The sequence below is a fragment of the Carlito syrichta genome, unplaced genomic scaffold (genome assembly GCF_000164805.1).
Source record: "Carlito syrichta isolate Samal-C Ts95f unplaced genomic scaffold, Tarsius_syrichta-2.0.1 Scaffold135687, whole genome shotgun sequence".
Classification (NCBI taxonomy): domain Eukaryota; kingdom Metazoa; phylum Chordata; class Mammalia; order Primates; family Tarsiidae; genus Carlito; species Carlito syrichta.
Genome location: NW_007079783.1, coordinates 172,553 through 198,995, shown reverse-complemented (window position 1 = coordinate 198,995; position 26,443 = coordinate 172,553). Strand labels below are relative to the sequence as shown.

The window sequence follows — 26,443 nt, the reverse complement described above, 5'->3', positions numbered from 1 at the left end:
AAAACGGAGGAAACGCGTTTGGACCCGCAGACTTTGGGGTCGAGGGCGGGGACGCGAGGGTCCCGACGGGCTCGGGCTTGGCGGGGGCCCCCTCCCAGGCCGGGGGCCTCGGGCTGGGACCAGGGGGTTTCGAAAGGAGGGGAGGGCCGGCGGAAGGGGCGCGGCCGGCGGGAGCGCGCGGGGCCCGGGCACGGCGACGTATCCGCGCAGGTCTCGGTCACCGGGTCCCGCCGCCAGGTCTCAGTCCCCACTGCCCGCCATCAGGTCCCACCGCGCGACGGGTAAGTACAGCCTCCGCGCCCGCGACCTCGCCTGTCGCCGCCGGTCGCTGCAGGGCTGGGGCTGCGGGCGGAGGGGCCTCCGCGGACAGAGCTACTTGGGGATCCGGGAGCCGGGCTCGCCTGGAGCGTACGTCCTGGGCCGCCCGGTGGGGTCTCGGAGGCCCCGCTGACCTCGCTGCCCTCGCTCCCTGGAAGCTTTGCTTTTTATCGCAGCGGGCAGCGCAGGGACAGCACCGCCCCCCAGTCCTTAGGCCCCGGGAGTCGGGGTGGCCCGGGGTCCCCGGAACGGCCTGGGGTCCTGGCGCCTGCGGACTCGAACCCCCGCCCGGCCTGTGGGCACTTGCTCCTCTTCACGGGCAGTCTTATTCCACTTAATTTTTAGGAGTGGAAGGAAGTCGGCGTGGATACTGGGGGTTGCCAGATCGGAGGTTGCTTTTCCAGGAGTCTTCCAGCGAAGACTCGCTGTTTTCTTTGATGGCAAGAGTCGGATTCACTAGACAGGAGCCACCCCGGCATTTGAGCTCGCAGGTGGTATCTGGACATCCACGCGCAGGTGGCCATGGAGGGGAAATGGTGGCTTCCAGAGGGCCTGGGGCTCTGGATCGCTGGGCCTGGGCGACTGAGAAGTGGCCCAGCCCAGTCGAGCTCTTCCCAGGATGGGAGCTCAGCACAGACTGCAGGACCCTGCCTCCGGGAGAGCTGCGCTTACGACTTTTTCATCAATATCATAAAAAATGGAGCTTATGAAAACGTTATTTCATGAAGCCATCGCCTTTGGTTTTCATGAAGGCAGAAAACTTGAGTGATCAGAAAAGGAATTTAAAATGTAAAGAAACCAGTACCTGTTCCCAGGACCCTGCGGTTGTGTTGAGAAATCTGTTTAGAAATACCTGCAGGGGAGGAAGGAAGAGGAGAGGTGTTGGAAGGGTGTGTTGTTCTGTTGCAAGTCGCTTGGCCTTCACGGGGGAGTCAACTTTACCTCTCAAAAGTTAAATGAAGAGTCAGTAATAATTTCCAATCCGAATTATCCTGGGTCAGCACCTCTTGAATGTGGTCTTTGGCGGCTTGTGGGCCAGGCCTTGGTTGAGACAGAAGCAGGGTCCATGTCTGCCTGTGGAATGCGACTGCCTCTGTTCAGCAGGCCCGCCCAGGCTGTGTGACTGTGGACTGTCACCAGACCTCTCTGTGTCCAACTTCTTCATATGCAGAACAGAGATGTTGTTAATGATACCTCACCCACTGGATGGTTGCGAGGATGAATGTAAATCATTCATTCAGTAAATTAGCATTTTTTAGCACCTACTGTACCCCAATGAACAAACATAACCAGAATACCCAGCCTTGTGACACTGACCTTCTGTTGCTTTTCATATTACCTGGCGGTAGGAAGAGTTCAAGACGCTGGCTGATGTTATCATACATGTTATCTCATTCAGGGTTGGCAGCAGCCCTGCTCTCCCATTTTACAGATGAGGAAACTGTGGCTCAGAGAAATTGTGTCTAGCTTTAAGAAGTAAAACCAGAACTAGTGTACCTTGTGTCCGGTGAATCCAGATGGCCCCTGTTTCTGGTGGCTCAGCTTCTGATTTTTTAACTTCACGAAGGGTTTATCAGGATGTAATGCCATGAAAGGTCGGGAGAATCTGTATGTGGGAAGGAGAGATGTAGTGTTGGACTCTAACATCTGTATGTGGAGAGGATAGATGTAATGTTAGATTCTGACAACTGTAGGGAGGAGAGATGGAGTGTTGGACTCTGATGAGACAGCTGGCTGCCCCAGGCCACAGAAAGCCTGAGAAAACCAAGGCTAAATGTTTCCAGGGATTAATGGTGTAATTTCCTCTTGTACTTTGTGCTGGGGCTCTCAGTGAATTTTTAGAATATTTTGTTCCCAGGATGGGTGGGAGCAACTTCCGTTTCTACATCAACCCTGGAGATATGCCAGCATGTTTGAATAATGCCTATTTATGGAAAGTGGGCCTTGCTTCCTCCCAAACGGCCCTTCACTGCTGCACTTTGCTTTCTCCTAGAGCAGACATATCTGTCTATACAGGCTGTAGGCTTGGTGCCTGGAGTTCGAGGTCAAACATTAGGAGTCAAACTGAAATGTGTGTTGGTTTAGTGGGAGGAGCAATTTCTCATGTTTTTGTTGTTCCTATTCCCTGTGGTGGTAGCCTGTCCTGGTTGAAAGCCGTCTGTGATTGGCATAATCGGATTTTAAAAAGTTAAATTGGCTTTCCAGGAAGCCTGTCTGTCAGGCCCTTAAGTGCAAAGCTGTTTTCCTTTCTTGTCTCAGGAGCTCACAGGTCCCTCACGGTTCCTTGGTGGGTGCCCAGTAAATGATTGCTGAGCAAAGGGGGTACCTTGTGTCAGATACATCCTCTTCCTGAGGAGGTTTCTCTGTGAACGTTGACTTCTGTTTTCTGGATTAAAGATGAAGAGTTGGATGAGGTTTTTGTGTTCTGCATCACAGATTTAGGCCACTTACTAAATGTTTTCCTTTTAATAGGTTGGTGTGATCTCAGCTCAGGACAAAGGTGGGGTATCATGGCATCTATCTGGGTGAGTAAAAATCAAGCCTCACAACACAGTGACTTAACATGAGTCAGATCGAAACACAGAAAGTCAAGAAACATTTTTTTAAGTTGATAAGAAGCTCATCTGCAAAAATTAGCATGCCAAAAAAGCCAGAGGATGTCAAAAATAATAAAATATAAAAAGTGTAATATAAAATTAAGCCGAGTGTGGTGGCACATGCCTGTAAACTCAGTATTTTGGGAGGAGGAGATGAGAGGATTGCCTGAGCCCAGGGGTTCGAGATAAGCCTGGGCAACTTCATGAGACCTCATCTCTACAATAAATCAAAAAGTTAGCTGGGTGTGGTGGCACACACCTGTAGTTCTAGCTCCTTGGGAGGCTAAGGTGGAAGGATCATCTGAGCCCAGCAGGTCAAGGCTGTGGTGGCTGTGAGCATGCCACTGGACTCTAGCCTGGGTGACAGAGTGAGACTCCCACTCAAAAATATATATATATATATAAATGTATGTACACACACATATACACATTATATATGTGTGTGTGTGTGTGTGTGTGTGTGTAAAGATAAATAGTTAAAAAAAACTTGTGAAGGCACCAAAGCAGAGACATCAAAAACAGATAATATATTTAATATATAATTTGGGAACAGATGGATTGTACAATAAATATTAGGAAAACTTCTCACTGTTTAGGGAAAAAGTAAATTTGTATTCTTTTCTCCTTCTTACATTAAGATAAATTCCGGATGGATAAAATACAGAAATGAAAGAGATGAAATATCAGTGAATTTTGAAAAATAATCTTGGAGCAGGGAAGGTACTTACAACTATGACACCCAACCAAAAGCCTAAAAGAAAAATATTGATCTATTCAGCTACATATAAATTTGTAATTATGATAGCAAACAATACTATCAGTAGAGACAGATGACAACCCACAGGAAAAAATGTTTGCAGCACATCAGACAAAAAGCTTATTTCCTTAACAGACAAATAGCTTGAATAAGTCAATTTGAAAGTGGATTAAAGGGAAAAATTTGCCAGTGACATAAATAGGACATGAAAAGATTTATAAATGTCCAGTAAACATTTGAAAAGATCCTGTACCTCACTGAGAACTGAATAAACATGAATGACACAGTGAGAAGTCATTTTCTACTAAGAAATTGGTAAACATTTTAAAGCGGTAGTAATGTTGCAGAGGGTGCGGGCAAGCTGGGTACCTGTCAGTTCTGCTCAGGGGAAAATAAGTTCCATACGCTTTTGAGTGGCACGTTAGCGTTCTATCTATGTTGTAGAGGGTGTGAACAAACCGGGTATTTGCCTGTTCTGTTCAGGGGACAGTAAGTTCCAGACACTTGAGTGGCACATTGGCCATCTATCTGTATTGTGTAGAGGGTGTGGGCAAGCCGAGTTCTTGCCTGTTCTGTTCAGGGGAGAGTAAGTTAACAAATGAAAAAAATAAGCTTATGGAATAGCATGTGCAGAAGGATTCTGTTTAAAAGAAAGAGCAAAGGGAAAAAGATATACAGAAAGACCAAGTTATGTGAAAACTTCCTGGGATTGTGAGGAAGGGCACTTGCTTTTCAATGTATCACCTTCTGTACTCTTTGTTTTTTGTTTTTTTTACTATGAACATACATAATATTTTATACATGAGGGACAGGAAAACCTTACAAAAAAGCTCATGCAGAGATGTAACCAGCCCTTGGAAGGGCCGTGTGGATGGGAGAGTGCTGCTGCAAGGTTTGGCCCCAGATTATTTTCTTACCACTGACCAGGAGGCTGATTGCCCCTCTTTCATTTGAAATCCTTGCTGCTTTTATGGACATCAGATTAAAAAAAACAACAACAAACTCTCTCCAAAATGCTAGTGTTCTGCAAATTACAGTCACTCTCTGGCCTTGCCCAGTAGTACATTTACACAGTGTTGCTGGTTGGGCTTTCCAGTTGACACCTCTCCAGCTGACACCTTCTGAGTCCCGGCACATTCCTAAAGGGCCAGGAGAGACCCAAGTGAGTGTGCTTGAGGGCAGATCCATTTTCTCTTTGCAGCCATGACTAATGACCACAAATTTAGTAATTTAAAGCGATGTCCACTGATGATCTCACAGTTCTATATGTCAGTCTCACAGCATAGAAGTCACAAAGCTGGCAGGGCTGTGTCCCTTTCTGGAGACTTTGGGAAGAATCTTCCTCTGTGCTCATGTAGGCTGCAGCAGAATTGAGTTCCTTACAGTTTAGGACTAGGGTCTTTGCCTCCTCTCTGGCTGCAGCAGGGCCTGCCTTGGTCTCCCGCAGGCTCTGCGGCCCTCGCACGTGGCCCTTGCATCTCAGAACCAGTCATCATGGTGCAGCCAATCCTTCTTACACTTGGCATCTCTTTGGCTACTCTTTTAGGAGTGTCTCTTTTCTGTCTTCCTCTTCCTTCTCTGACTAGAAGCAGTTCTCTACTTTTAAGGGCTTGTGTGATTAAACTGGGCCCACCTGGATAATGCAGTATAATCTCTGAATCATAAAGCCTGGAACTTTCATTACCTCTGCAAAGTTCCTTTTTTTCATGAAATATAACACATCAACAGTTTCCAAGGATTATGGAGTAGATATTTTGGAGGAGACCATCATTCTGCCTACCTCAAGGGGCTAGGAGTAGCATTTGGCATTGAGTGGCAGGAAAGAGAGGGAGAGACTGGTGGGAAAGGGGAGCTGAGCTGAGCCTGGAGAGCAGGTCCTTGGGGGGGAAAGGGACCCAACCAAAGAGAGGCCTGTACTGCCTCTCCCTCCCACCCTCCGCCTCCCCAAGTAAAGAACTAATATTTGTGAGTGAGAACCCAGAGAGCAAAGATTAAGAACATTTCAGAACCACTATGAAACACAATATAGCAGTTTCTCAGGAAATTGAAACCAGCAATACCATAGCTCCAGCAGTTCCACCTCTAGGTCTACATCCACAGGAAGAGGGACCTTTGTACACCTGTGTTCACTGCAACACTCTGCACAGTAGCCAAGAGCTGGGAATGGCCCATTGTCCATCCACGGATGGACGGATAAACAAAATGCAATGTATGCATGCAATGGAATACTACTTCGTGTTGAAAGGAAGGAAATCTTGTCACATGCGACAACATGGATGAACCTCCAGCACTTGTGTTAAGTCAGGGGCCAGATCTACAAAGACAAATACTGTGTGAGTCCACTTCTATGAATGATCTAAAGTCATCAGACTCATAGAAACAGAAGGCAGAATGGTGATGGGAATGAACAGGAAAACAGAGGAGAGGGAGTGGTTGTTTAATGGATCTGGAGTTTCAGTTTTGAAAGATGGAAAAGCGCTAGAGATGTGTTCCAAAACAGTGAATGTTCCTACCACTACTGAACACTACACCTAGGAGGGATTGAGATGGTAAATTTCATGTGTGGTTTTCTTTAACCAAGGTAAAAATAAATAAATAAAACCCCTTAGATTTCCAGTTATAAATATTCTCATCACAAAGTTGTATCTGTTATCTTTTTATGTCTTTTACACAAAAGCACATACATACCTAAATGCAAACAAACAGTCAAGTCCACACATTTCTAAAAAACTGTAGCTTAGCTTGTGTGGTTACTTGCATGGTTAGTTTAGAGAAGTCTTAAGCAGCAGTGTTAGTACGTGACCGTCGAAGTTGAAGGAATGGCTGGTTTCTTAGGACTTTCATGTTCTGTCTGGGGGTATTACGGCCCCACCATTTTTTTAAGAGCAAACAATTTATATTGCATGAGTATTTCCTTTGTTTGGAAATTTTGAGCATCTCCGTTTAGGCAGATGTTCTACTTTGATTCTAGTTTGTACTCCTTGAAGTCAGGGAGCTTTGTCATATGTTGCCTTAGGATCATAACAAGCACACAGGAAGGTCACACTCTAAAATGTCTTGAAACATTACTTCTTATTAAAATACTGAAGCAGTTTTTTTTTATTGTGTGCCTTCTACAGTGCTAGCTTTCATTTGTAAATATTTTGAGTTCTTTCCTCCTATAACTTACATTTACAGAATAGTCAAAAATGCAATTCTTGTTTGTTTGAACTCTCAAGTTAGAATTTTTATTGTGGTGCTAGAGTTTTTCTAAATTAATTCATAATAATTCTAATCACTATGGACTATTAATTAACATCCTTCCCAACTTCAAACTCCAATATTCCAAATAAGGAAGGGAAACAGAGCCACTCTGGAACCAAGGGACAAAAGAAGTTTTATAAGAAGATGTTCCATTGGACACTTAGTGGGTGCTGCCTTTCAAGAGAACAGTCCCTACCCTTAGGCAGGGATTTTGCACTCAGGAGTTCAGAAGCCCCTGGGCAGGCTATGGACCATGACCAAAGGTGTGGAGTCTCTCATTTGTGCAAACTGGATTCATCACAAGCTTACGAGCCTTCACTTGCAGAGCATGAGAAATGTGGTGTGGGTCCCCAGAACTCTCATGGACTGCCTATCATTACCAGAATAGAAGGCACAAAAAGATGTGCCTTCACCATAGGAGGACGTGTCCAGCTCAGGCCTCAAGGACACTGAGGAGTTGGTGGTATGGTGGCCTCTGAAACCTGTGGAGAAGAAAGCAATTAAATCCTAATGCCAGAGCAGATTCAGATTTTTGTAATTTTTAAAAAATTTTTGAGTTGGAGTCTCACTCTGTCGCCCAGACTGGAGTGCAGTGGCCACTCCCGGCCACTGCAACCTCGATCTGCAGGGTTCCAGCAATCCTTCCACCTCAGCCTTCCAAGTAGCTGGAACTACAGGCACGCGCTACCATGCCCGGCTAATTTTTTGATTTATTGTAGAGATGAGGGCTCGCCAAGTTGCCCAGGTGGGTCTCAAACTCGCAGACTCAGGCAATCCACTCACCTCAGCCTCCCAAAGTGTGGAATTACAGGCTGAGCCACCGAGCCCGGCTCAAATCCAGATTTTAAATGCAGCTTGTTTTTATTAAAATATGGTGAGAAAGTCTTTTCATTAAAATATATTTTAAATGCCAAAAAAAGTATATTCCATAATACCATGCCAACTATCTCTGTCTTGAAGTTCATTCAAAACATAGTCACAATTGAAACATAAGTTCCTAGTACAGGGGACGCTACTGGGAACAGACTGACAGTCCAACCACAGTCCCAGTTCTCTCTTTCATAACTTAATTTACAAAAGGCCAACTCTTGAAAATGACCTTGAGCACATTACTTAGTCTTTCTCTTCCTCAGTTTCCCGATCTGTAAAATGTGTATAATAATAGTACCTACTTCATCTGGTGTTTATAAGCATTAAACTAGGTCATATAAAGCGATTAACAGTGCCTGGCAGGGAGTAGGCATTAACTCGGTGCATGTTAATTTCAGTCATTATTGTTTCATTATATTTATTTTATTCTAAAAACATATTTCTTGCTAATAATATCCCTGCAATTGTTTTAGGAAAGGAACTCCTGCCTGTTTCCATTACAAATAAACAGTACCCCCTCCCCATTGGTTTGTCCTCAGATAGAGTCTTCCTGACCACTCTTATTTTCAACTATTTTACAGTATTTTTAACGCATATACATCTCTAAAAACATGTAATACTCTGTTTCTACTCCAAATGTGTCTGCTGGAACGCAGTTCTGACACTGCCCAGTGTCAATGTCCAACCCACGGTTTATGGGCTCAGCCCTCCACAACACTGCCGGCACTGCAGAGCCCTTGAAAGTCTTGGGAGCCACCAGCACTTCTGGCCAACTGACTGCAAATGTGGGGAGTTTCAATCACTCTCTCAAATTCAATAATCCACTAGAATATGTCACAGAACTCATGGAGAAGATTAGACTACAAGAGCAGATTTATTATAAGGGACACACATAGGACAGAGTCTGGAGGGACCTGTCCAGAGTTCCTGCCCTTTCCCTTGGAGTTGAGCCCTCACCCTCCTGTCCCCTCCCTTGGAGTTGGGTGTATCCACCTCCTGCCACCCTCCCACCCTCTCCCTCTGGAGTTGGGGCCATCACCTCAGCACATCTCCCCAACCAGGAAGCTCCTCTGAGCCTCAGTGTCCAGCATTTTAATGGGGTTCCATTATGTAGGCATGATTGACTAAATCATTTGCTGCACGATTGAACTCAGTCTCAGCCCCTTTCCTTAGCGATCTGGCTGACCCAGAGTTCCAACCCTGTAATCACAGAGCTGGTCTTTCTGTGGACCAGCTATCATTCTGAGGTTATCTAGGGGTCTGCATTAGTCACCTCTGGAGCACAACAGAGACACTCCCATCATTCAGGAAATTCCAGAGGTTTTTGAAGCTCTGTGCCAAGAGCCAGAACAAAGACCAGATCCATTTCTAAATGTACTACACATATATAATGCACAATAAGGCACAGAGTTTCTGAAACATCATATTCTTTTATTTTTTGACTAAAATGTTATTAACATTAAAGACTGTCTTATGCTGATCAGAAGCTCTAGTTGTTAGTTACATCTTTAATAATGAGAAAAAATAGGGAAATGAGCTAATATTTGGTAATAAATATAGACTGGCAGACAGAATCATTCAAAACTATGGTACCCATATAGCGTATGTTTAACCAGGGTTCCTTGGTGGTGGACATGTCGGGGAAGGCTGCCGAGAGGGACACTTGCAAACAGGACACACCGGTTGTGTGTTCACAGTGAGAACCAGCGAGCCTCCCTCCACTACCTGGCCTTCCTCTCCTTCCCGGGAACAAGGTGGGTGCAATTTGACACACAAAGACACAGTGATCTCACTTCTGCCATTGACCCAGAGAAATGAGTGCAGTGGTGGCTCTCAGGAAAGGTGTGATCTGCCGATGAAAGAGAGAATTTGGGACAGGTGGTGCCTCCCACAGTCTACCCATGATGACAGCAGCCCTAAGTGTTTGAATGCTATTGGTTCTGGGTTCGAAGTACCTGAAAGTCCAGCCCAGCTCCTGTTTTTGCCTTTGCCAGGATGTCCGCAAGGCCTTCCTCTCTGGCTGTGTTTGCTCTTCCTGACCACCCAGGTTTAAAATGTGTTTGGGGAATGCTCGTGCCACACATGTGGGATGTGCTGGGTCCTCCTCTGTTTTCCTCCCATCTCCCACGTCTTGGGCATGGAAGACCTAGCTTTGTCACTGTCCTAATAGAGCCTTTCCACATCCCATGAACAGGCGTCCTCCCTGGCTAGGCTTTCATTGGCATGACTGTGGCTTCCTGTCAGGTATGTGTTAAACCATGCTCCCCGATGCTTCTTCAGGTGAATATCAGCACTCAGACAGGCAGACAATGACCCACTTCAGGAAGTTAGAGAAAACAAAGCAGGCCTGGATTTCAAGACAGAACATGAAGGTCAGGTTAAGACTGAAGCCTGCGAAGAAATCCCATGTGGTCAGAGTGAGGAGAGTACGGCACCCAGGGAATGACTGGAATGAACGTTCGAGAGCTGCTTGTGGCCACACCCTGGTCCAAGTCCAGCCAGAAGGAAATAAGGTCCCTCTTGCATATTTAATCATGATAAAAGTATATGAGTAGCCTCAGAAGTCTGCTAAGTTAGCGGCAAAGAGGAAAATAAGTAGTTTTGGATCAGAGAGCAAGGAATGTGATGGGGAGAAGGTATGATTAGTATTATGATTAATTAGTATTGCTGATATTATTAATTCTCTTGAATTCTATTTTGAGGTGGATGCAAAGCAGTTAGAAAAATAAGCATTTAGAGTCCTGAGCGGTAAGATGAATACACACCTCACATGAATTCAAAAAGAATAAAACAGAAGGGAAGAAAATTCTCAAGTCCGCCCCCTCCTCCATAATTCAATCTTTGCTCCTTTCATTTTCAACTCTCTGTTTCATTCAACACCTCACTTGGGCTCCAGAGGCATGTTTACATAGGAGTAGTGACAGTACCAAGTGAACAGGGTTTAGGAAAGGCGAAGTTTGCATGTGTAGGATTTTCTGCATACGGAGCTCTGAGAAATGTGGTGGTGGCATTTGAGAATTATCAACAAAAAAAAAAAACAAGAAACAAGAAACATTTTTATTCACTTATTCTTTCTTTCAGTAGTGGATATTCACACACTAGCTGTGTGACGATGGGCAAGTTTTTTAACTTCTCTGTGTCCTCTCTTCTCCCCTCTAAAATAGGGCTAATAATAGTACCTACCTCATAGAGTGGTTTGAGGATATTTAAGGATATTTGAGCAGGTATATGTAAAGTTCAAGTGAGTATAGTGTAAGTGTCACGTGGGGGAAGAAGTGGCTTGAGAGGAGATGAGTTGACCTGGGAAGTAAGGAGACATTGAATGTATAAGGCTCAAACTCCAAATTGAAGTCTGGCTAAAGCTGGAAATGCGGGCACTGTTCATACACAGAGGGGAGAGAAGGAAATAACCACAGCATGATTACAGAAAGGGACTTTCCATTTTATTTTATTTATTTATTTATTTTGAGTTGGAGTCTCACTCTGTCGCCCAGACTGGAGTGCAGTGGCCGTTCCCGGCCACCGCAGCCTCGCCCTGCTGGGCTCTGGCGATCCTTCCGCCTCAGCCTTCCAAGTAGCTGGAACTACAGGCGTGCGCTACTACGCCCGGCTAGTTTTTTATTTATTGTAGAGATGAGGTCTCGCCAGGTTGCCCATGTGGGTCTCGAACCCACGGGCTCAGGCAATCCACTCATCTCAGCCTCCCAAAGGCGCAGGATTACAGGTTGAGCCACCGAACCCGGCGGGACTTTCCATTTTAGAAGTGCCTGCTCTGTAGGGGTCACCAACGCTATGTGCATGCTGGAGAGGCAGGGAGAACCCAGGAAGTGAGGCCTGGGAGTGAGGAAGGCAGGGCTCAGAGAACCCCAGGAGGTGAGGCCCAGGAGCAGGGAAGGCAGAGCCTAGGGAACCCCCAAGAGGTGAGTCCCAGGAGCGAGGAAGGCAGGGCTCGGAGAACCCCGGAGCTGAGGCCCAGGAGCAAGGAAGGCAGGGCCCAGGGAACTTCAGGAGGTGAGGTCCAGAGCAAGGAAGGCAGGGCCCGAGGTGAGCGTGGGGCCACATGCGCTGAGGGGTCAGGGTTCCTCCTCACTGTAATCCACGTTTCCTGGATATGTCTCGGTCCTGCCTGCCCCTGTGTGTCAGTCAACCTCATCCTCCTCCAGCCGTGCCCTCCTCTGCCGTCACCCCCAGCGCTCTTGCCCTGACACAGCCCAGATGAAATCACTGTTTGAAAAGAAAAAGCTGAGAAGTATGAACGCTTCTCCCTGAGTGATCACAGGACACGTTGCCGACAGAGCCACAATGGCAGCCGGGTTGCCTCCGTCAGACCTGTGGGCCGATCACCAAAACTGGCTTCTCCCTGCTCCCAGGCTGCAGAGGTGCCTGTGGCAGGAGCCTTCTGTTGGTATCGTCTCCCATTGGTGCAGTCATCACTGCCGCCTGTGGGAAGACAGCCCCCCACCCCCCGCTGTGAGAACGGGGTGGTCTCCAGCCTTTTCTCTGGCATTTTGCCTGCTGTACTTGTATCCTAGGGCTTCTGTAAAGTCCCAAAGCCAGTGGCTTCAAATGACAGAAATGTATTCTCTCCCATTCGAGAGGCCAACACTGAAGTCAGGTGTGGGGGCTGTGCTCCCCCTGGAACCTGCAGGGAGGCCTTCCTGCCTCTTCGTTGTTTCTGGAGGTTTAGGGGCATAGGGGAGGAAATGACCCCCTTGGGATCTTAGTTGGAGATTAACAAGAGGAAACCAAAAGGAGGTTTATCAATGTGTATTTCAGATATACTTGGGACTCTCAGAGAATGGGAAGTTCTCAAGAGGTGGCTGTGAGTTCCAGCTTACAGAGTGGCTTCAACAAAGAACAGTCAGCTTATAGTGGCAAGGCAACAGGAAAGGTATTTGAGTCTCCAGGATAGCAATTTGGGTGGGGCGGGAGGTGAATTGCCAGCAATTAAAGGGAGTTGGTGCAGCCTGCTGAATAAATTCCTCTCATACCTCTCCTGGCTGATAAGGGACACTCAGAGGCCTCTGCCCTTCCTCCATTTGCCTAAAAGCGTGACAAAGATTTATTAACCTTTGCTCTTCCTGTGTAGAAGAGACAGGGTCCCTGTAGTCTTTGTAAATCTCTATCTTGCCTTTAAGCAAATAGAGGGAGGGAAAAGACCTCTGAGTATGGCTCAGCATCCCATTGTGTTTTGGGGAGGTGAATGCTAGCAATCCAGCCTCTGCCTTCCTTCTCACGTCTTGTCCTCCTAGAGTTACTCTGCCCTCGTGTGGCTATCTTCTTATCAGGACCCAGGCCATGTGGGACCAGGAGCTTGCCTGACTCCACTATGACCTCATCTTAACCAGTTACATCTGCATTAACCCTGTATCCAAGTAAGTTCTCATTCTGAGGTACTGTGGGTCAGAGCTTCAAAAGGGAGAACGACACAATCCAATCCATAACAGCTGCTTCGCGTGACTATTTCATTTCAAGGCCTTTTACAGTTAACTTTTTTGGTTTTGAAACTACCTTTTACTTGAAAAATTGAACAGAAGTCTTACAGTTTTAAAGTTTTGATTGCTTTATTTTGGGGGATTGGTTCCATTTTTCCTTGTGCCATAAAGCTCCATGACCCAACAGAGCGTCTTGATGTTGAACGGAGAGGGATGGCTTCTCCCTAGCTCTCTGAGAGTTTCTGAGCCCTACATCTGAGGCTTGGCTCTGAAGCCTCAGTTTTTGGATAGGGCCTTTCAGGGCCTTGTGAAGTGGTGAGTGATTGGCTTCGCCTTGTCTTCAGCATGACACTGCAGCAGCTGCTGTTCTTGCTTTTGAGCATGAAGCACATTTTAAACGCCTTGTGTTTTTCACCCATCCTTGCCAGTATAGATGTTTAACTTCTTGCAAATCCAGTACACTCTGCATGGAGATACAGGAATGGCTGACTTTTGTGAATCAGCATCAGACTGGCCTGTCTCAGGGGCAGTGGCAGATGGCCCCCCAGGCTGAGTGTGGCCACACCAGTGACTTCAAGGGTCATGTGCTGTGGCTCCCTCTGAGGGGTGATTTGAGAAAATCAGAGGAAATTATATTGACTTGAAGAAGGGGATGCAACCCAGTGTAGTAATGAGGAGCAGAGGCTGATGGAAACAGACCACTCACTGACTGTGTGAACCTGGGCAAGTTACCTGAGCATCAGTTTCATCGTCTGTGAAAAGGATTTGTTCTATCTGCCTTATATGTTTATGGTGAGAGTTGAGTATGCGATGCGGAAACGTGCTTAGCACTGTACTTGGCACATAATAAGTAGCAGCAATTGTTCTTAGTATAAAGAGCCCCTGTTATTTTTCTTCCTTGTTTCGACATTCTCGGCTTTAATTCATTTTCCAACTGGTGTCAGCATCATTTTCCGTCTTGGGACCTCTGAAGGTTAAGTTTGAGAAGAGAAAAGCAGCTAAATGTTTTTAGAGGATGTGGGTGGAAATCTGACCAAACGTGACTTTTTAAAAATAGACCTTGCCAAATATTCATGGAGTATCCTACACTAACACCGGCTATGTTAGGGTGCCAAGGTTATGGGAAATACACTAACCAGGTATTGATCAGTAATATAAATGTCAGAGAATGAAGTCCGCAGTGGAGCAGACAGCCTTGCTTGGCTGTAAAAATGCCAACATTCCTGAAACAAGGAGCCCATCATCAGATTCTTCATCTACACCCATAAAAGCATCCATGACTTGTTTTCTTATTTTTGCTTTGGTTTTCTAAGCAACCAAGAATGAAATAATGCAGTGGTTCTCAAATTTGAATGTGTGCTGGAATCGCCTGGAAGTCTTGTCCAAACAGATCCTGAGTCCTAATCTCACAGTTGCTGACTCAGTAAGGCTGGAATGGGGCCTGAGAATCTGTATTTCTCTTAAGCTCCCAGGTGGTTCTGATGTTGCCGCTCCAGGAACCACACTTAGAACTACTATGATGGAGTCCTCTGAGGAATTGTGTGATTCGGTGTAGAGCACGGGACATTTTAGTTATGAGGAGGTAGGCTTGAATCCTGGGACTGTTCTTCCTAGCAGAGTTCCATTGAGCAAATAATCTCTCTGAAACTGAGTTTTTTCCATTTTTAATTAGAAAGAATAGGCCCGGTCTGGTGGCTCATACCTGTAATCCCAGCACTTTGGCAGGCCAAGGAGGGAGGATAGTGAGACCTCTCTACCAAAAAAAAAAAAATGACCTAAGTATGGTGGCATGCCTGTAGTCCCAGCTACTAAGGAGGTTGAGATAGGAGGATCACTTGAAGCCAGGAGGCCTAGGCTATCATGAACTGGGATCACACCACTGCACTCCAGCCTGAGCTACAGAGTGAGGCCCTGTCTCAAAACAATAATAATAATAATTAGAAATAATAAAATTCATCTTATTAAGACCCTCGTCAGAGTTAAATAAGATGTTTGTAAAGCACTTATTTCACTGCCTGACATGTGTCAGTTTTAGAAGATTTCATTAATTTCTTTTACTTTAAGCTTTTTGTGTAAGTCATGTAATATTTTTGGATGATCTGGGCAGCCACGTCTGGCAAATGAATAATATTGTTTGTTTAAATATTTCCCTAAAATTCCATTTCAGAATCCCCATGCCCTTTTTCAAGCTGGTGTGTATGTCTGTGTACATTTTTTCCTTTTAATTAAGCATGTTGTTCCCCCATTTAATTCTTAGTAGGTTAAAAAGTTGCATAATAGATTGGGAGTTTCCTCCTCTAATTCTGCACATTGGAATGAATTTTAGCATATTTTGAAGCGTAGGTGATAGAGGGTGGTGAAGAGGTCACAGCTAGAGTGCCAACTCCGGGCTTTCATAATTCATGAACAACTAACTAGCATCTGGCCACAGTTTTGCCTTGTTGTGTTCTGAAGCAACCATGTCAATATCTGCATGGCACAGAATCATCAGGGGCTTCTTAAATGTGTAGATGTTAGTACCTCGTCTCTAAAGAATGTGTCAGTATATTGAGGATGGGACCTGGCCATATGTATTTTCAAGTATCAGGGCAACCCCTTTGGGTTCCCGCTCACTGTGGGAGCTTTTCTGTCCTCTCAATAAATCCTGCTTTAAAAAAATAAAGTGTCGCCCCGGGGGGCACAGAGACTACATTTCAAGAAACACCTTAAAACAGCAACTCAAATTGTGGTAAAATTATAATAATAATACATTTTTAAAAATTAAAAAAAAAACACGCCTTTGTCTAGTTCCTAATTTTGAACATGCATAAAAATAAGAGATGAGAAGCTGCCAGACATACAAGCATTGTGGAACTGTGAGTGTTAAGTGTGTTTGGCGTCCAAGTGCATAAAGACACAGAGAAGGGTTAGGAAGTAAGGGCAGAGACACAAAGCCAGGACAGTCTATTTGCGTTTAAATTTGGATTCTGCTACTTAGATAGCTGTGTGGACTCAGGTAGCGTCTCCAGTCTTCTCAAATCATGGTGCTGCTTGTGTGAAATGGCTCACCCTTGTTTCATCAGGGCCATCATGCAGGTTAGAGCTCACTGTGTAAAGTGTGTAGCACTGTGCTGAGCACGAGGCATTCCAACATGCCAACATTGTGCTGGTTCTTCTAAAATGACAGACATAGGCCGGGCTCGGTGGCTCAGCCTGTAATACCAGCACTTTGGGAGACCGAGGCAAGTGGATTGCCTGGGCCCGCGGGTTCGAGACCCACCCAGGCAACTTGGCGAGACCTCGACTCTACAATAAATCAAAAATTATCCAGGCGTGGTAACATGCGCCTGTAGTTCTGGTTACTTGGAAGGCTGAGGCAGAAGGATCACCGGAGCCCAGCAGGTAGAGGCTGCAGTGACTGGGAGCGTGCCACTGCACTCCAGTCTGGGCAGCAGAGACTCCAACTCAAAAAAAAAAAAAATGACAGACATAGAAGGTGGACTGACAAGACCCACACAGAAGTTCGTGGGCACATAGAACCACAGTGAAGCCTGTGGCTCCGTGAATCCATAAAATATTTATTAGGCCTTGGGGAAGGAGAATTCTCTAAAGATTGTTGAAGTGACTGACTTCTTACAGGTGTCTTTGGTTCAGGTACATCCACGGCTAGCTTCTTGTTATAATTATTTTTTTAGATTCAAAACTCTTTATTGTGGATACTGTATGATTAAACAGTGTTTGATTATATTGACATACATTGTCCAATCAAATCTATTGAATCAGCAGACTATTATTTTTTACTCTGCCAGAGCATTAATTTTCCATTCACTTTAATGTGACAAGATAATGTTCTTTCGTGAAAATATTAAACATTTAAGGAGAGCCTAAATGAAACCATATTAATACAGAACAACAGAGCTAATATTATACAGTAACAGGATAGGAAAGTCCTGTTTAAAAAGAAGACATTATTACTGTGAAGATGGATTTTTATTCAAAGAGTTAGAAAATGCCACATAAGTACATGTGGACTTTGATTTTTCTCAACATCTTCATGGCTTTCTTTCATCTCTCAGGCAGTTTAAAAATATTTTATTCTTTCTGCTTTGCGTGGTGCCTCACACCCGTAATCCCAGCACTTTGAGAGGCTGAGGAGGGAGAATCACTGGGGCGCAGGATTTGAGACCATCCTGGGCAACATAGTGAGACCTCATTTCTAGTAAAAAGATAATTTTTATATATATTATATTTTAAAAATTACTTCTGTAGTATGGTCTTTCCCAGCTTACTGACATGCTTCTAATTTATGTGCTTGAAATGAGTCGGGTAGCATTTTTTTACTTCCATGTGATTTCTGAAGATGTATTATGGCAGTAGAGCTTTTAGAAAGGAATCTATCAGCCACATCCATTAAACTTAAGTTTAGGAACAGACCAGTATGACCAGATGAATTGGGGTTTTCATTTATGGATCCTCTAATGTAGAGTCCCCCAAGGACAAGGGGCAATGTTAATTAAAACATCTTGAAGTCTGTAAACCACAATTACTTCTGTATGAGAGGCAGTGAGGAGCTTTGAATTATCACTTGAAAAACAAGATGAAGGAAATTTCATCTTTCTTGTTGCTTTCATGTGGATGCCAGTTTAAAGCAAACATCCTTCAGTCACCAGGATTATTAACACAATTCATTGCTCTAAAGAACCAAGGTTTTATGTTTATGATTAGTTACATAAGAGAAAAAGAGGTCTCTGGATATACATGGTTGGTGTCGTGTTTCCTATATGCCTGGGGGGAAACTCTCACTTGACACCCCTGAAGTGGTAAGAAAGTGTGCAGATTTGGGGTTTGTCATATGCATTCCACATCCATAAGGGCATGTCATATAAATAAAGTTGTTGTTTTGAACGAGGGACTTTCAATATTTCCTTCTAGGTAGGACACCGAGGAACAATAAGAAATTATCCAGGCTTTAGTCCATCCGTGGACGCTGAAGCTATTCGTCAGGCAATCAGAGGAATTGGTGAGTGATACTTTTCAATTCCTTTCTTAATGCTGAAGCAATTCGGGAAAGTTACCGTCTGAAAGTGCCTAGGCTCAGTTTGCTCCAGTTGGCTTACTTGCTTGGAGAAATTGCCAGGGATTTTCTAAAATTATGAAATAATGAGGAATGCATAGGGAACCCGGTTTTATTGAATCTTAACACATGTCATATTTGCTTAATATTAACAACTTCCACCATCACCACTGCTACCAATACCGGCAATCATCATCATCAATCATTATAAATACATTTCTTGTCCATTCTTCCTGGATTTCATTCTCACCCCATTCTTCCCTAGAGATAAACACTGTCCTAAATTAGGGTTTATTCCCATGACACTTTTTTTTTTTTGAGTTGGAGTCTCACTCCATCACCCAGGCTGGAGTGCAGTGGCATGCTCACAGACCTGCTGGGCTTACGCGATCCATCTGCCTCAGCCTTTCAAGTAGCTGGAACTACAAGTGTACACTACCACACTTGGCTAATTTTTTGATTTATTGTAGAGATGAGCTCTCACCAAGTTGCCCGGATTGTTCTCGAACCCGTGGGCTCAGGCAATCCCCCCACCTCGGCCTCCCAAAGTGCTGGGATTACAGGCTTGAGCCACTGCGTCCAACCCCCATGACACTTTTAATACCATAACTGCGTATGTATATGCATATTTTCTTGAATGATCCCAACCAACATAAACTGGAATCATACTGTGTACACTCTTCTGCAATTTATTTTTTCCTTTTTATTGTAATTTTGAGATTTATCCATGTCGATATGTTTAGCAGTAGTGCATTGATTTTAACCACATAGCAGTCTACTGCATCAATATATCATAAGATGGGATTATTGATGGAACATTTAAATTGCCTACAAATTTTTTATTATAATATAAAAATACTGGAATGACTTTTCCTTTTTGTTTCTCATTGTGCACATTTGCTAGCATTTCTCTAGAATACAACAAGAATTGAAATTTCTAGATTAAAGAGGAGTGCTTATCTTCCAACTCACTAGAGATTTTGCAGAACTGCTCTCTGAAATGACCATAGAAATGGCCTTCCTTCGGGTGATGTATGCAACTTCCTTCTGCTCCATATTCTCCCCAGTACTTGCTACAAGAATCCATTCTACCTGAGTGGGTCTAAACTTGTATGTCATTTTGTATGTGTATTTATTTCCTTCACCTTTCTACACTGATGACTGATGTACCTAATCATCCTTTCTTGTTTATTTGCTTCACTTTCACATATAAATTCTTCGTATATTTTATCCGTTTTCAGTGAAGGTATCGTCTTCCTTGTTGGCAATATTTTAAAAATAACTTCTGGATACAAACTGTCTTTTTAAATTAGAAACCATGAATATGTCTTCTCTAAGTCTATGGCTTTCTTCGAATATTTGTTATAGTAATTTTATTGCATAGAAGAATTTTAAATTTTAGTGAAATTGAGTTTGCCAATATTTTGTTCTCTAGGATTCATGCCTTTTATATCTTTTTTATAATGAGGTCATAAAGATTTCTCCTGCGTTTTTCTCCCAAAGTTTTAAATTTTTATTTTGCACATTATAATCTTTAAGGTACCTGGAATTAATGTTTATGGATGGTATTCAAAGTCATCTGAGTGTATTCCATCTCATGTGGACATGTAATTGTCTTGCACAATTTATGGAGGAACTCATACTTCCTACACTGATTTGTGATGTCACCTCCATTTTATGTTTCTCTGTCTTTCTATTCTTGGTCATGCTGCATTTGTCTCTTCTTCACCTCTCCCTGTCCCAATGCCTCATTGTCACAGTTATCATGGTTATGTAATGCCACACAGTGCCTTGTAGGGCCAGGTTGTTCTTGGTTTTTTGGCCTCCTTTGTGAATTTTAGAATCAGCTTGTCAAATCCATGAAATGCACTATTAGAACTTTATATCTATATAATATTATCTGATTTCTACATGCTTGGGGATTTATATTTTTCCCATTTTTCAATGGAAGTTATTTCTCCATTTATCTCTTTGATTGCCCTACTTATATCCAGTATTGAGTGGACTGTCCCGGGAGGTTAGTATAAAGTTGAAGGAATTAATGGTCTTTTTAAATCTCTATTGCCTGGCCTTCTTGACGTTATGTTTCTTGGTGTATTTATGCCCTTTGGCTTGCAGGCCCGCTTTGAGAAGAGGTTTTTGTTTGTGAGCACCACCTCTGACACTTTCTGAGTCCAGAGCAGGGGTCATGATGGCACGAGGGATGTGTCATGATTTGCACGAGGGATGTGTCAGATGCAGTCTCTGAGCCTGTGGGCCAGGTGGCTTAGTTACTGGCCTTGAGCATGCACAAAAATAAGAGATGAGAAGTTGCCAGACATACAGACCACATGAACTGTGGCCAGTGAAGGTTGTTTGAGGTCTAGGTGCATAGGGTGCAGAAATGCAGAGGAGTAGGGGGATATGAGAACAGAGACACGTGGCAGGGTAAAGCATGACAAGCTGGTATACTAGGCAAGAGGCCTAAACTTCATCCTGAAGATGACAGAGAGCCATTTAGGACTTCATTCCAGAGGGGGATGTGATCAGGTTGCATTTTTAAAAAATCACTGAGGCAGTAGTACACAGGATGAATTATATAGGGGCCAAGTTAGGAGGCTGTTTAAGTTATCCAGGTAAAATGGGATAATGGCATGGTGGCCAGGGGCACACTAAGGGGACAAATCCAAGAGATGCAGATGATGGCTCAGTCTAGAGAGTAGGAAAAGAGAGGCATCCAGGATGAGTCCCAGGACTCTTGATTGAATTAATATATGCATACTCTTGTCATGGACAAGGCAGCGTGGAAGGGAGACAAGTCTGAGAGAACTTGCAGTGAATTCCACCCTGGAGCACGCTGAGTTTGATAGAATGTACAGTTGAGGCATTTGGAAGGTTAGATACGGGTATTGTGGGGGGTCCAAGTTGGTCATCAGACCACAGAGCCCAAGTAGACTTTAATCTAATTCTGTTTCCTTCATGATGTGGAGATATGGAAAGGCAGCACCTTCTCTGGGAGGCCCAGCAGCCAATCAAGCACACAGATTCTTTGGTGCCATCATTGATTATGTAGTTGTGTGTAGGTTTTACCACTGATGTGTGTAGACAAGGTATGTGGGGATCACCTTGATACAGAGAAGTTGGGCCTTGAGTTCAGCAGATCTTTCATACCACTCTAGTCATGCCCACCCAAGGCCTGCAAGCCAGCCCTCAGCTTCCCTAGTCCTCTCCACAAATGGAGTGGACACAACTTCCCACATGTCTTAATACTGTAATCACCCCAAAAAAGTGTCACATGAGGTCATCCTCAGGCAGGCCAGCATCTTCTGATCTTTCACTTACAGTTTCATAAGTTCCTATAGTTTTCTAAGTTCATTACAGCTTAATCCTACTGTACTTTCATGATGTATAAAAACGGTGCCAAAAGCCAATAACAGTAAGTAAAGTCCACACCATGGGTGTGAAATGCCAAAGAGAAGTGAAGACCAGAGATAGAAATATTTATTTTAGGGTCAGAGATTTGGGTCCAACCTCTTACTGCAGCACTTAGAAGCTGTGTGACTTTGGCAAGTTAGATAAATTCCCAAAGTGGTAGTGTCTTAATCTCCATCAGTTTAATCCTCCTTACTACACAGGGCAACTGTGAAAATGAACTATGACAATGCATTTAAAAATTGCCTAGTGTAGGCAGGTTCTCAATAAATATCAGCTCCTGTTCTCTAGAGGAAAAAAATATTTTGATATCACATATGAGGATGAGAGATTAAAGATAATAAGACAGTAACGAAATCTCATAAGGATAAAAAATCAAGTTCAAAAGCAGTAGGTTATTTGTACCACTCCCTCTGCCAGATCTACAGGTAAGAGCATTTAGACAATGATTGTTTTCTTTTCCCAAAATTCTCCAAATGAAGTTAACTTTATTTTCCAAAAACTGGGCAAAGAAATGAAGATTCCAACCAGGTAAGAAGCTAGACATTAAAAATTAAGATGGCTTACTCTTTCAGGCTATTGATCATTTTCTTTTGTTCAGGGAAGATATTGAGCATCTTTAGGCTGATGATGAATAAAATAGTTTTCATTTCATTTAGGAACCGACGAGAAAACGCTCATTAGCATTCTGACCGAGAGGTCAAACGCACAGCGGCAACTGATTGTGAAGGAATATCAAGCAGCTTACGGGAAGGTACGATTCGATTAACACGACATGCAGTAAGGAGAGCATCTTTAATGTACTGTGGTTGCTTCCTCATGACTGTGCCCACAGTCTTTCGTGTCAGGTCAAGTGTAACAGAAGGTGACCAGGGCATCCAGTCCGTCAGAAGCCTACAATCTGCATCCTGGTTTTGCCTTGTACTGGCTGAATGGCCCTGGGCATGTTCCTTGATCTTCCCAGGCCTCATTTTTTAATCTGTAGAATAAGGAGGGTTGCTTGGATCAGTGATTCTGAACTAGTAGTCATGTGCTCCCTAGGGGACATCTGGCATGGATGGCGACATTGTGATGATGATCACAAGTGGGATGGGAGGGTGGACGTTTCTAGCCTCTAGTGGGCAGAGGTCAAGGTGCTGCCAGACGTCCAACAATGCACAAGAAAACTCCATAACAAAGACTGCTCTGGCCAGCCATCTGACAGAGCTTCTCTTAATAACCTTTAATGTCTAACTTTAAAATACATAATTACAGATTTAATTCATTCAGCACATGAACGTTTACTAAATGCTGAAAACTGCATATGAACAAGTGATACATGGTCCTTTTACACAGTTTATTTACTCAGCACCTATTGTTGAGTGGTGTTCTATGTCAGGAGAGATCCTAAACGTTGGAGATGTAGTATCTCCAAAAAGCAGATCCTCCCTTCTTTCATGGAGCTGACATTTTATTAGAAATAGAATAAACAAGTAAAGAAATTCAGATATAGATAAATAACTAGAATAGAGTGGCACGATAAACAGTGACTGGTGACAGGCTCCTGCAGCGAGGGTGGTGACAGAAGGGCATTGGGGGCTGCTTTGCTCTCAGGTATGACTAAGCAACACTAGGGATTCTGCTATCATTGACTGAAGAAAAGAGCATCTCAGGCAGAAAGTACAGCAAATGCAAGAGCCCCAGAGCAGAAACAGGCTAGGAGTATCTGAGAAACGGAAGGAATTCAGTATGGTGGGAACATCAAAGGTGAAGAGGGCAGAGGAAAGAGAAGGAACTGGAGGGAGGTTAGAATGGTCTTGGTGCAGTTTGGATTTTACTTTAAGGGCAGTAGAGAGCCTTGGGCAGTTTCTAAACAGAGGGATGACATAATCCAATTTTTACTTTTAAATGATTGTTTTGGCCACTGTGTGTAATGAGCTGCAGAGGAGAAAGGTGCAGACAGACCAGTCGGGCTCTTGTGTGTATCCCGTGATTTCACCCGTGGCATGATCCTGCAAAGGCCTCTTAGATCCTGCCTGCTGTGCATGTGCTCCTGGACCCTAGACTCCACTTCAATGCCCAACCTGAGGCTTCTTTATCAGATAATTAACACATCATATTGACCTCTACTTTTGACTGTTTCTGGTTTTCCCATTAGGGCATAATGTCTTAGGGTACGAATTTTGTCTAACTCACTTTAAACGCCTAGCACAGAGCAACTGCCCAGTAAACATTTGTTGAATTAAATGAATTGCCAAGCTTCTGGGCAAGATGACACTTTCACATGTAGGAACGAAAATGATCCATTGGCCTTTCAGTGTTTCCAAAATATGGAGGAAGGTTAGAGATGAAGAGCAGTAGCCATGTCTCACAGTGGAAGAGAATGAGAGCTGTGAAGTAAGACTCATGCGACAGCTTGAGTGGAGGCAGATGGACATATAATGGAGCATTTAGAGAGGAGTCAAAATAGCTCACGATGCTTGACTCCACCTCGTCTGTTTCAGCAGGAATGTGGCCCTGCTGTGCCCCTCAGTGGTGTGGTGGCAGCAGACTGGGAGGCTGTCAGCCTCTGTTCAGAGTTGGAAATAATCAAAAGCAGGAAAACAACATATTCAGTATGACTCCTTTGAATATTGAAAATGGAAACCCTGTTACCTGCCTTTGAGTGGGGGAGACAAGACTGTTTGTACGTACAATCAGTGCCAGAAGCCAGTGACAATAGAGTCCACTCTGTTGCCACTCTCAGGATTTCCTTTGTTCTTGCTGAAAAACCACGTCTGATGGCCCTCGTGCCACTTTCTTACCAGAGGCAGGTGGCTAGCCTCTATCTTTTCTTTCTGTTTTCTCTGGAGTTTTTGGGCAGTCGCCAAGAAGTGAGGCACCTGCCATAGGAAACAGCACCTGCCAATGAAGCTGGGTGTGTGTTTATGAGGGTGCCTTTTTTTCTTCTTCCCTCCAACCCAGGTATTGAGGACCTGGGAAACACATTTTAATACTCAGTTGCTGACTGTGGTGCTCATGTGACCTTCCCCTTTGGCTCTCTTTCAAAGCCTCTACAAAACAACAGCTTGTGAGTAATCACAAAATGTAGATTAATATTCACAGAAATTTTTTCAATACTTCCTGTTTATCCCTTGTGGATTGGCATGTTTTTATCTGGTTTTGGTACATGTGTTCATCTTTCACAAGATGACTTTAGAGAAAGAGAAAGCAAAAGTTTCACGTTTTCTTCCTTCGCTTTTCATTTTAGGAGCTGAAAGATGACTTGAAGGGTGACCTCTCTGGTCACTTTGAGCATCTCATGGTGGCCCTAGTGACTCCACCGGCAGTGTTTGATGCAAAGCAGCTAAAGAAATCCATGAAGGTAGGAGCCATTCACAGCATTTCTGCCCAGAATTTGAATACATCATCAAAAGTCATGGCTTTCTTCCAGTGCACACTTGAAACATTGGTGGACTTGGGTACCATTTTAGTCCTTGCTCTCCAAGTGATGGGATGATTTCGATTTCAAATAGAGAATGGTTGTGGACCCTTAAGGCCAAATGTTCCTGGGCTGAAGGACTATTGTCATATTCTTATTTTGTTTGTTTTTTGGCATGAGGAGTCAAAATTCTCTATGTCATCATCAATGAAAGTAGCACCATGATCAACCCCAATGCCAAGGCTAAAAACCTAGGATTATTCTTGAAACTTTGTTTTCTCTTACCCTTTGAAGCTCCCAAATTTACCAGCAAGTTCATTAGCTCTACTCCAAAGTTCATTGCAAATGTGTGCACTCCTCAAAGCCCATTTCTACCATTCATTATAGCCTGACCACCATCATCTCTTGACTGGACCATATCAGCCACCTCCTAACTGGTCTCTTTGCTTCCATCTTTGCCCAAATTCACTCTCCACAAAATGGGCCAGAATTATTTTTATTAAGTTATTTTAAGAATCAGATGATGCCATCTACCTGCATGCATCTCAGGTGACTTGCATAGAACACTTAAAATCCAAACTCCTTGTCATGACCTTTGTCACCCAACATGGTATAGCTCCTGTCTGTCATTGTGACTTTTAAAATTTTTCCCTCTTTCAGCCATGGTTCCTCAGAGGAGCAGAGCCAGTAGGCATGACATACGTATTAAAGGATAGATGGTGAGGAGTTGGGTACATAATTGTAGGACTGGTTAGACACAATAAAAATCTATAGGGCAGGCTGGAATTGGGCACAGGCTGAATTTGCTATCCCCAGGGAGAACCTCTTATTCGTCATAGAAACCTCAGCTCTGCTCTTAAGGCCTTCCAACTGATTAGACCAGGCCCACCTAGAATGTAGAATACCTGTAATAATTTTCCTTTCTTAAAGTCAGTTGGTAATGGACTTAAATTACATCTCCAAAACACTTTCACAGACTAGGTTAGTGATTGATTAACTGGGGACTGTTGCATGTCCAAGTTGGCACATGAAACTGACTATCATGCCCCCCCCCAATCATTCAGTGGTGTAGTCACACTGGCCTTTTCTTTGCTCCTTGAATATTATAAACTTATTCCTATGTTGATGTTTATGCATGACGTTTCTTCCATCTGGAATGCTTTTCCTCTAGACATTTTCTATCAATTCACTGAAATATATTTTCATAATTGCACCTTTTACCATCTAAAATTATCTTGTCTGTTTCTAAACATCCATCAGTATCTTTCCCATCTAACTCAAAGGCAACCCCCATCATGGCAGAGAGCCTCATGAGCTCCTCTTAGAGAAGCACCTGAAATGAGGTAGGTGCTCAGCACA

General features: G+C 43.9%; 1 protein-coding gene across 1 annotated transcript in view; it reads left to right on the top strand.

Moving 5' to 3' along the window:
* The first annotated feature begins 209 nt into the window (after nucleotides 1-209).
* The window catches only part of ANXA3 (annexin A3), a 50,948-nt gene continuing 24,714 nt past the window's right edge, over nucleotides 210-26,443 (top strand). The window contains exons 1-5 of the mRNA XM_008049486.2: nucleotides 210-281; nucleotides 2,791-2,843; nucleotides 18,132-18,219; nucleotides 22,344-22,438; nucleotides 24,914-25,027. Of these exons, the coding sequence (XP_008047677.1) occupies nucleotides 2,829-2,843; nucleotides 18,132-18,219; nucleotides 22,344-22,438; nucleotides 24,914-25,027 (312 nt within the window). The 5' untranslated portion in view covers nucleotides 210-281; nucleotides 2,791-2,828. The remainder of the gene's footprint in view (nucleotides 282-2,790; nucleotides 2,844-18,131; nucleotides 18,220-22,343; nucleotides 22,439-24,913; nucleotides 25,028-26,443) is intronic.